At 42.1% G+C, this 11,457-nt stretch overlaps 1 protein-coding gene across 3 annotated transcripts in view; it reads left to right on the forward strand.

Annotated features, from left to right (window-relative positions):
• Positions 1 to 11,182, forward strand: part of si:ch211-1e14.1 (UPF0606 protein KIAA1549) — a 47,161-nt gene extending 35,979 nt beyond the window's left edge. For 2 of the 3 annotated variants that reach the window (XM_068602880.1, XM_068602879.1), the window contains exons 12-22: positions 251 to 477; positions 1,481 to 1,617; positions 2,444 to 2,458; positions 2,900 to 3,105; positions 3,758 to 3,987; positions 4,544 to 4,688; positions 4,778 to 5,101; positions 6,470 to 6,522; positions 7,244 to 7,392; positions 7,961 to 8,115; positions 8,826 to 11,182. In XM_068602880.1, coding sequence (XP_068458981.1) covers positions 251 to 477; positions 1,481 to 1,617; positions 2,444 to 2,458; positions 2,900 to 3,105; positions 3,758 to 3,987; positions 4,544 to 4,688; positions 4,778 to 5,101; positions 6,470 to 6,522; positions 7,244 to 7,392; positions 7,961 to 8,115; positions 8,826 to 9,065 — 1,881 coding nt within the window. In that variant the 3' untranslated portion in view covers positions 9,066 to 11,182. The remainder of the gene's footprint in view (positions 1 to 250; positions 478 to 1,480; positions 1,618 to 2,443; positions 2,459 to 2,899; positions 3,106 to 3,757; positions 3,988 to 4,543; positions 4,689 to 4,777; positions 5,102 to 6,469; positions 6,523 to 7,243; positions 7,393 to 7,960; positions 8,116 to 8,825) is intronic. The other variant, XM_068602881.1, reaches the window with a different exon arrangement.
• The last annotated feature ends 275 nt before the right edge of the window (positions 11,183 to 11,457 follow it).

Raw genomic sequence — 11,457 nt, forward strand, 5'->3', positions numbered from 1 at the left:
AATGTATTGAAAAAATTGGATGGATGGATTGAATGAACTTAATGTCATGATACCAAAAGTGTCATATTGAATGATTCCATTTAAAGATGATGAATACTACGTAGTAAACAAGTTTCTGTCATTAAGTATAGATTAACAGTTTTGTTAAGATCTCTTTCCCATGTAGCGTCTGCTGTATTGCTTTCCGTCTTTATTTCTTTTTCCTATGTCCTAAAACCGAATATTCACTCTCCTTTGCGTCTGTCCTCAGTTGCAGGCTCCCAGTGTGAAAGGATTTGACTTTGCCAAGCTGCACCTTGGCCAGCACAGTAAGGATGATGTCATGGTGATCCAGGAGCCAGTCCCGCAGGGGCCTGGCCCCGGCCCCCTCCACCTGTCCCTTAAAGACGGCCTCAGTCTATCTGAGAACGGGGAGATCCCCACACCCATGTCCAAAACCTCCACCAAGGCGTCCCGCAGCGGTCGAAGACGAGAAAGGTCAGTGCTGCGCGTGGTACAGGGCAGGAGGAGAAACTTAGACTCCAGAAACAGTTAATTGTGAGTGAAAATATTTGTGCATAAATGAGAACATTAAATGACATTAGGTTTTGTCTGTGTGGGCTATGCTGTCATACACAACAATTAGTAAAACAATTATCATATTTTTGTGTGCTGTTTTACAATTTTTCTCTTTTTTTTTGCTCCACCACCTTATCAAAAACACTTGTTTTAATCACAGAAATGTCTTTTATCTTCTTTTTATCCCAATATGTTATGAAGTTACGAAGAAATTTATTTAAACGTCGACTTGTTTTTGTTTTTTTACCCCATCGCGCTGATTTTCCACCCGCCTCAGTTGGGACAGTCAGTCAACCTGACAAAAAGCTTTTGACAGATCATCTGTTGAATTATTGATGCACCAGACATTTAAAGTCATCATTCACTCTGGCAGGCTGTCTTTATTACTTCCAGTATATCAATTCAAGGTATAACCCAGTCTGTTCTGTTTGCAGATTGTATTTTGCCTTATTTCAAGTAATATAAATTGACATACACATGCTCTATTTATGTGAAATCTACAGTCATTGTGATATTTGTAATAACATAAATAAATATTAGCAACATGTCCCAGAATGCTAACTACTCTGGTTATATATAATGGACATAATATGAAACACAATGGCACAGCAGTTATTGCTTTATGCATTAACTTCTGCCTTCAATACTAATACTTTGTTTTTGAGTGGGGGGATGATATTGATTGTTTCTCCTCACTTTTTAGCCAGCCAGGACAAATTCATCAGGAATTTAATAATTCCGTCAGTGGGAATATTTTTTAGCATGTGGCACTACAAGCTTCACATCAGATTAGCATTTCTTAGAAGTCTCCTCAGCTTTTATCTTTCTGCAAAAGCACTATTTCCGATTATGCATGGCATTTCAGCATGTTAGTATGTTCTCGGACTTCTATTATTTATGTAAGTGTGTATGTTCCCTGTAGGATCTCACCGTCTGACGGTGACTCTGTGGTAAGTGACCCTTCCAGCGAGCGGGAATCAACTGAGGAGAACCTGAGAGCCCATGCCACGCCCAACGACAGCAAGCAGACCCGTAAGGTCCCCATCAATGTTTTAAATGGCAAGTAGCCTTGGCAACACTCCCATCAAGCCTCCAAACATAGAGAGAGCTAACACGGGGGAGGGGAGGGGAATGAGGAGGGATTGGGCAGGCATAAAGGGACAAAAAGAGACCAACTCCAGCGGGCATGATTTGATTGACACAAGGGCCAGATCGGGGGCAGGGGAGACTAAAAGGGTGAAAAAAGAGGATGCAGAGAAAGGCTGGGAAAAAGTGCAGCGTCAACCCAAGCAGTGACATAAAGATTACAGACGGGAACAGTGGTAAAAGAAACACCTGGTAGGAACTCTATCCGGTGGTCGAAAGAAGTCCTGAGAGACGAATAGGAGGGGAAAAATAGCTGAAGTTACTCTATCTGACAGCCTGTTGATAGATTCAAGCCTGCAATGCCAGTCAGAGACTACGTGCTGGAGCCAGAGGCATTCAGGCACACAGACTCTCGCCTGACTCACACACAGAGGAATGGGCTGTGTTTTGTTATGGATAAATCTCCGCCTGGGACTGTATATGCTCTGCTACAATGTTTAGAAGCAGGTTGTATATAAGACTCTCAGTATTTTGTAATGTACCGTCTATCTTTCTGCTCATTCCGCCTGTGTTCACCAGAAGATTCTGATTAATGAACTTCACAAGAGAGGCTTTTATCAGCTACAGAAATGCATCCTCCAACTTGCTGTTTTCACATGATTTTATTTTTATTTTTGAAAGTTTAAACAGCACTCTTGGTGACATAGCTCAATTCCCTCTGCTTATTTTAACCACTTCTATCTTATTTGATCTTTTTCACCTCATTAAAATTATTTTTCTTTTCTATTGCGGTTTGCAGGCAAGAATAGAATTGGTAAGAGTTTGTCCTGTTTCCGTCTGTGTCTCCATAGACCTCAGGCTTGACCTCCAGCAGCTGTGTCTGTGTGTTGTCCGTTTGTTTCTGTGGTAGTTTTGTGCTCGGCTTGCTCTCACCATCCATCACTGTCTGCTGAGCCGTCAGTCACAGTGTCGAGAGAATCAACTTCGTAAACAAAGGCAACGCCATTGTTTGAAATGAAGTTTAGCTTTTAGAAATCAAAATCAGTGTTTAGACGAACATTACGCCACACTTTTGTTTCAGGCAATATTTCAGATATAGTCACGTCCTCAAATAAAAAGGAAAATGTTTTCATACCGATCTTAACAAAGTAGTCATCTGTGCTCCACATTAACATTTAGCCCTGCAATGACCACACTCAGCTGACTGAGTTATGACCTCTGTTTTTATTTTGTACTTCCTTGCTTGCTTCCTCAGGTCCTCCTCCTATGAATGGTACAAATGAGCAGCTGTCCTCAGCCTCCATCTTTGAACATGTTGATCGGATGTCTCGTGCCACAGATGCAAGCAGGAGACTTCCAAACAAAATCCAACTTATTGCCATGCAGCCCATGCCTGTCCCACCACTGCACAGCCCGCCCATGAACGGCAAAGTGTCGGACACCAACCAAATCAACAAAGAGGTTTGCTCTTCTGACTTCCTTGCTTGGCAAAAACATTTTTCTTCTTTTTCTTGCAAATAGATTAATTCTGAAGAATGAAACATTGGTTCTTTAAAATATGACAGAAAATCTGCTAATGTTTTTGAGTGTTTTTAAGTGTCTTTTAAGCATTATTAAAGGTTCAATCATAATTTATTTTCATTATTCAACACAGAAATGCAGTTGTTGCCCATTTACAACACAAATAGAATATTGGAAAAAAATTTAAAAAACAGTTGTGCATTTGGCTAAAGAAACTTATTTTCATCAAACTAGTGCAGAAAAATCATTGCGAATCATCAAAGGACTGGCAGCACTATCATCTACTCCTGTTGAATATTCTTCTTTAACACAAAGGCACATTACAATGTTTCAAGCCCAAAATTGGCTCTTTGTGAGTTACAGAGGAATGAAATATTTGAATTACTTTTATCTGTTTAATACAAAAGACCTTATAGGAGCAGATGACAGCATTTTCAAGTCCCTAAATATATACTATACTGGTTCAAATAGACATTATATTATTTATTATCTGATGTAGTTCTTTTGATTTGTCACTGGAAGTGTGCTCTGCACGTGCATGAAATAATGTCATCCTCCTCAAAGTGTCTAATAAAGGTAATTGTCTTCTCAGATCCAGGTAGCATTGCGGCACAAGTCAGAGATTGAGCACCATCGTAACAAGATACGTCTGCGTGCCAAGAGAAAGGGCCACTACGACTTCCCTGCTATGGATGATGCGACAAGTGGCCTTGGAGATGCGAAGGACCAGGATCGCATCTATCAAAAAGCACAGATACAGATCGATAAGATCCTGGACCCAGATGCCCAAATGCCCCCCATCTTTATGGAATCCAAGAAAAGGTTTGGCTCATTGCACTTGTTTTATTTTGCAGTGGACAAGTTGATATGTGTATTTGAGTTTGTATGGCTAACTACATTTTACATCTAGCCTGGTTTCAAAGGGACAGTTCACCCCAAAATCCAAAATACATATTTTTACTCCCACGTTTATTCTTGTATGCTGTATGCTTCACCAATCTAGATTGTTTTGGGGTGAGTTGCTTAGTTTTGGAGATATTGGCTGTAGAGATGTCGGCCTTCTCTCAAATATAATGGAACCACATGGAACTTGGCTTGCAGGACCAAACTCAAGATTATCCACAGACCTTGTTGTGAGGGTTTCATGCAGGAACTATTTTCATTCTTCCAAGCTACACCCGCCAACCGTATCATGTGCAAAAGGAAGCTTACCCATACTTACTGGTCTCCCAGCACCACTGCTGTAATGTTACAGCGCAGCTGAAGAGGACGCTATTAATGGTTACATCTCCAGCTGTCATGTGCAGAAGTCTCTCATCCATAAGTAGGTGCACACTTCTTTCTGTGCGATGACATGGTTTCTTCTCTTGTTTCTCAGTGGTCGTGGTAGGCGCTCTCCCAAGCAGAGAATGAAGGAGCAGATAAGTGGAGGACAAATGGAGGCAGACAAAGACCACCTCATCACTGAAGACAATGATGCTGTTTACAGAAAGTGTCCTGGAGTCCACAATGTGGCCTACGTAGTGAGTAGTGTTGGATAATTATTACATATGTACAATTACAAAAACAGTACATCCTCTAACTGTCTGTAAATGTGTCGTGTTTGTTCCAGTCGGACCCTGACCAAGGCCCAGGGTCCCCTCACAGGAGCCCCTCCCCCACCGATGACGTCTTCCTGGGTCCCTCTTCCTCCCCTCCAGGCCATGCCCCTCCCCCACCCCCCTACATGCCTCCACAGCCATCCATTGAGGAGGCGCGACAGCAGATGCACTCCCTGCTGGACGACGCCTTTGCCCTGGTGTCGCCCACCTCTCAGGGCAGCACTGCAGGGATCACTCTCCCTGGGGTCAACATCAACCCGCCTGTCTCCAGCCCTCCAGGCCGTGGGCCCAGACCTTGGGGTCCCTCTTACCAAGCTCTCAGTCCTTTTCCTAGTGTGAGTACCCATCCCATGCTCTTCAATTGGCAGGATGCTTTGAAAGGAGAATTAACCAGTCGGTCAACATCAAATCATGCTGCTTTCCCGTGATGTGTTTGCATCTGTGCTTTCGCTCATATAAGTTCCTGCAAAATGTATTCTATCACGAGAGAGACTAAAGCGGGATCGGCTCATAATAAAAGAACAGCAAAACAGGAAAGAGACACATCCTTTGTATTCACTATCTCCTCCCTTTCTCAAGCTTTTTCCAGCTCATCCGCAGCATGAGGCCTATAGCTTCATGTTTAATCGTGTCCTCTTAGCAAACTAATCAGTTAAGTATTCCTCCATCTGTCGCCCCCATGAAGCTGCGACCTTGCAACCCCTGTCAGCTATCTACAACTCTAAGACTCTACAGGAATATACCCTGGATATGCTTGATCTGCATTATCTCCTGTTAGTGTCGGTTAGTTTCAAAGACGGTGCAGTCGTATAATGCCCTGAAGGCTGCTGGAATAAAGCTCTGTGTTTGTATTTCTTTTTGTACTAATACTACATTTTGGAAGAGAGGTTTTGGCAAATCATAACTATACAAAACCCTTTTTATGCATTGCTGCAGTTGGTTAACGTTCAACCTAAAGTCATTAAGACTGCATGTGCTGCACACTACTCGTGTTTCATGTTATGGGGGCAACTGCCAATGGACGTTATCTCGTAGTTATCTATAGCATCACCTTCTTTGAAATTCACACTGAAGGCTCGAGCTCAGCTCAAATTAAATTAAGGTTTTTCAGTGACCACGGGCATTATATGCAGATAAAAAGTAGTTTACAGGTGGCAGAACAATACGTAAGTATGACAGGAAGCTGCTAATGTTATTATACAATACATTAGCATTGAGGCAGCTTCACAGTTATGATATGATGTGTTATTGTAGTAACACTTAACACATACTTATCTTGCCTCTAGCTTAACGATCACTAAGGTTAATTGAACTTCTCCCTTGTGTTGTTAAAATGTATACTTAAATGCATTTTGCAGCTACTCTTTCTCCTAATGTCCAACACCAGTTTTCACCCAGGTAACAAATATAATAGTGAGCAGTGGAGCCAAAAAAGCTATTTGCTGGTTCTGCTTTTCATGTTTATTGCTTTGTTACGCTGCAAAAGGTCAGCTGTAAGAAAAAAAGAAACAAAACCATGCTTGGTAAAAAACAACACCACGACCCAAATGCACATAGTGCACATAATACACTGCATTGCTTTGCTATCGCTATCAACATCCACTGTGTGCTGTCTTTGCTTTAATTGCAGTATTTGCATCCTCTATGTCTCGATACAGTATGCAAGCTGTGATTTATACCCACTTTTTCCTTCTCTTCCCCAGAGGTTCACTGAGCTGAGCTTGTCTCCTCCTCCTGTCCAAGGCCTGACACCAAGGTTAGTAGAGGGAGCGATGAAAATTGAGTATTCGTGTATAAATTAATAAATAATATGCCTCTTTGATGTTCACCCCTTTCCACACCAAAGTGATTTCTTATTGATCAGTCCTGATTTTCACCACTTTACCAGTGGGAATGTTTCCCTTTCGGGTCACTCAGTGAGTTGGAGCTCATAAATAGCAGAGGAGGAGTTATATTTATTTTATTGCATTTATAGATCGAGTCCAAACAGTTGTCTATGAACTGGCTCCAAAAACACCGACGTATCATAAGCGGCTGTCATCACTCATAGACGTTCATTATGAGCAATGAGATGAGACCAATTTGAAGTTATGTTTTGTACCACTTAACTCAATCAGGGTGAGCAACGGCCATGTTTTTGGCATGGTCAAGCATATAAACACGCAATAGGAACTGTCCACTAGGTCTATCATATTGCACTAAATGCCGGATTGACATCAGTTCAGCACGTTGTTGTTTTTGTTTATTCATTTTCTAAGTTGACGTAACCAGAGTGTAGGTGATTGGTCTACAGTCAGTGAAATCTGCATCTGCAGACCTCCATGTTGTCGGTGCTGTGGTTAAGTTAGACACAGACGTATCCTTTATTTTATTTTTTTCATGGCACTGTTGATCTCATGTTGTAGCAACTGTGAAGAAATTCCAATATGTCACAATACATGTCCAAGTGAATGACAAATTCATATCTCGTGTTTCAGGCAGGGCCTTGGCTCGAGCTATCTGCCACCAGGAGAAAGTGCAGGGCAGTGTGAGCAGCTCCAGCCTGACAGCCTGTACTCCAGCAGGGGCCTGTACACTGATGAGCTGCCCTCGTCTGCCAGACCCCGACCAGTGGGGGGAACTACAGGTACAAGAGAAAATCACACGCGGGGTCCAAAGTTGTTTTTATGACTTGTAATACTGTTGGATTCAGATGTAAACAAAGCCCATCTTGTGCACACGCCTGACTCTCATTTCCACTTGATACATCTTTAAGTACAAAATATGTTTTCATATGGAATAACAACATTTGTCCCCACTTGAAGGTTGATAAACGTATGTATTGTCTTGATACAGACTGTCTGTAGACAGTTTATTTAAGATCACTTCTGGATGTAGGCCACAACGCCACTACTTTATACTCACACACACCTCCACCCCATAGACCTGTCAACCTGAAAGAGCCTTGTCTCTCTCTTAAATTATTGAAGGAGTTATCGTGAAGCTGCTGCCATCATGTGACTTACTCTAATAGCAATGGATTCTGGCATTTACTATACAGAGTGCAGCACAGCAGAGACGGAGTGCTTCCCAGACTGCGGCGATTGCATCAAAGTTTATTAAAGGGGCAGCTGAGGATTGAGTGTCAGTTGCTGTAGCTCTGATGTGTGTGTGTGTGTGTGTGTGTGTGTGTGTGTGTGTGTGTGTGTGTGTAGGCGCCCAGCTCCATCATCTTACCCAGGTGGGACTGTCCAGCCGGATGAATGGTTACCCGGCAGGGGGCAGGCCGGCTCCAGGGCAGAACGGCGGCATTGGCTGGAACCACTACCATGGCGACAATTTCTCCAGGGCAGAGCCTGAAAAAGATGCAGTGAGTGAATTCTATGAAGACCGAAGTCTTGTCTTTTGTTCATTTCCGTTCATCTTCAAGTCAACAATTCCGATGAAAAGACCAAAAACTAACAAAGAACTGATCCGAAGAACAAATATTGTCTGTGCATCTAAAGCCTGATACACAGCAACTCATTCCTCGGTGCCATACAGCTCTGCGTTTGTTCAGAAACTATTAGAAACACATCAGTTTGCCACACTGTTGCACTGGGAGACATTTCCTTTAATTACCATGAAAATGGGCACTGAGTCCATACCACATACATCACCACGCTGCACCAAATGTATATTAATCCGTGGCTGAAAATGGTCCTTAACAAATGCACAATTTAATCCGGTTTGTGTAATGTTTTTTATCAAAATATAACTATGTATTTGTGACCTCATGTTAACATATTATTATTAAACATATTAAGTAGGAACGAATGGGCTTGAGGCTGAGAGCAACAGACAAGCTAGACGAACGAAAGCAGAGAGTATTAAGAGAGATTTTTTTGCTTAAGTAATGCCATCCTTATCCTTTAAGCTCTTTTTTTTTATCAATGTCTATGTATGTATTATATTTGATATATACCCCCTTCTGTCACAAACTCTTGTTCTGTCACTTGAAATGTTTCCTTTTATTTTCTTCTCAATTGTTTCCCTCCACTTCCCCCTATCCTTCTCTCTGCCCTTCCGTTCTGCCTTCAGTTCCTGGACTGTCCTGACTACACGTCCTCCTCTGTCTTCCAGACGCCCAGAGGTGGCATCAGGGAGCCTTCTGCGCCGCCTGTCCACCAAGACACTCCGGGGGTGGGATATCTGTCAGCCCCACCTCCCCTGGATACGTCTCCTCCGACACACTCCTCTGCCTCCCTGATCAAGGCCATCCGGGAGGAGCTGTTGCGACTCTCCCAGAAACAAGCAGCTGTGCCCAGCTACCACAGCTGAAGCCCCGGCCTCCAGTCTGTAGCTCTTACCAGTCACGCCACTGACCCTGCCTGCCTGCTTCGCCTAATCTAAAACTGCTTCCCATGGAAGTCCCCGAGGGTATACAGCAGATAGATAATCCTGCTAAACTGAAGTGAAGAGGTGGCTCGTAGAGATTTCTCACTCGAGAACTGAAGGATAGGATGGTTGACGCAGTTCCTGGACTATTCAAAGTACAGAATCAGATCCACTGCAGTATGTCAAATCAGAGACAGTGTTACGAAGTGAAGAACAATCTGAACAGTATTGCTGGACCTACGACGTGACGTGTGAACACGCCATGTTCTGTCCAATTTATTTGATATTTTGCTGCATTTATTTAGACTCAGTATTCTGTGTCACGGTTTCATTCTCATGCTGCCTTTACTAAACAGTAATACCCCCTAAGACAGTGATGTCTTTTCTTTTTTTTTTACATTACTTAAACTACCATACAGGTACTTTGTTGTTTTCCGATGCAGGCCCTTAACCTCTTTATCACCATCAGGTGCTACTTCATGTTTCCTGCCATGATGAGCCATGCTATGCCTTGACACTGTGATGTAGTTCATCCGACCCAATCTACTGTACGAGCCTGCAGTAAGGTCAAAGTTCACAGCGAGCCAGTTCAGACAGTCGGCACGATGGGGCAGCCATAGAGACTAATAATACTTACTAACACTACCTAGTCTTTCCGTACTCACTGCAGTAGCACAGTTAGTCTGGTGTTGATATTCTCTTGACTTACAGTAAATACTTGTTTTGTTTTTCTGGACAACTTGCATTCATGTCCTGTGTTTTTATTTATGTTTAGTAGCTGACAGACGGATGGACCGACATGACAAAAATGGCCTTGAAATCAAACATGACTTGTTCGAGATACAGACACAAATGTGTTCCAAATAAGAAGTGAAGATTTTTGGTGTGTACTTGACAATAAGGGTGTATTGCATTTGGCTGTAGTTTGATGCACTGTATGCAGACTACTTGGTACAGCTCAGGTCATTCAAAAGAGATTCGTTGCGGACAAATCAGTGAGAAGACAGTTTGAATGGTTAATGAGGGAGTCACAAAGACCAGTATTCTTTTTTACATTAACCTGTGTTTGCTATGTACTGAACCACCATCTCTGTTTCATGCAGTATTCAACATTTTCTTTGCCTTTTTGTACGCACAGGAAGGAAACAAAGTGTACTGTATTTGTTGTCTTTTATGGTTTACTTCAACCAATGTTGTGGGTTTTATTTATTTTTTGAATGTCTTTGGATTGACCTTGCCTCATGCCATTTTGTTCCTCTCAAATGTATCTCAGCCATCGCTGGTTGGAAATCATTCTAGGTCACCTAAAGCTTTTTTTACATGCCCCTCCCCCGACATATTGTGATGTTTTGGGGAATGAAGTAATATTTTATTTAATTGAAATAAAAGAGAAAATGATGGATTGCGTAAAGCAGCGCTTGGGAGTATGTTTCAGTAGAGCGAGTTGAAACATCCTACGGACCAAATCATCTTTTCTTTGTGCCTTTTGGACTCACCTGGACCGTTCAGTACTCGAGATGTACTCTGTCCCGTTTAACCGTCGTACTGTCGGTGTATCGAAGGTCATGATTCAGCCTGAATTACAACTATAGTCCGTTCTATAAACGATGATATTACAGTTCGGCTGGTGATCTGTTGGTGCTCACGGGAGCATCAGGATGAAATTCCATTCAGGAAACAAACAACAACAAACGCTGTCATCGCATGGCGTCTCCTTCCACATGCAGTGTCTGGTTTTCCATATCGCCTCTTATGATCATGTTTTGTGTTACCAATTTCACACTGTATGCCTCCATCTGCTGGTTTTGTACTGTAACAACAGCCCTTCCACCTGTGTTCATCTTTAATTCCTTTTTATGATAATACTTATTTTTGTTGGTGGTGTTGATGTTTTTTCATCTATTTCTACATCTTAAATTTTGTAAAAAAAAAAAAAAAAAGATCTGTTGGCTGGACCAACTTCATGTTTGATTGATGTCGCATGTTTAATTATTGTATTTCTTTTTGTTCGTTTTGAAGCATGCTGTTACAAAATGTTTGAAATACAAAAGAAACTGTCACTTGTTGTGTCCTCAAATTTGAAGTTCATAACCACAAGTTGATTTGACGTGTCGCCACGCTTATCTTTTGAGTTCTCACACATCATGCTCATTGCATTGGCAGACATAATCGGGGAACCGGTATAATCTAATTATATTCCATCCTCAAGGTGAGCTACATTTTGATAACATTTTGTAGTTAAATGGCTATAAAAACACACCATGCACGCATCATCATATCTCGTGTCATGCATTCAACTTCAAGGCATATTGCATGTACTTGCTTCAAATCACCA

The sequence above is a fragment of the Clinocottus analis genome, unplaced genomic scaffold (assembly GCF_023055335.1).
Source record: "Clinocottus analis isolate CAN_PGR_092001 unplaced genomic scaffold, fCliAna1.0.p SCAF_6, whole genome shotgun sequence".
Taxonomy (NCBI): domain Eukaryota; kingdom Metazoa; phylum Chordata; class Actinopteri; order Perciformes; family Cottidae; genus Clinocottus; species Clinocottus analis.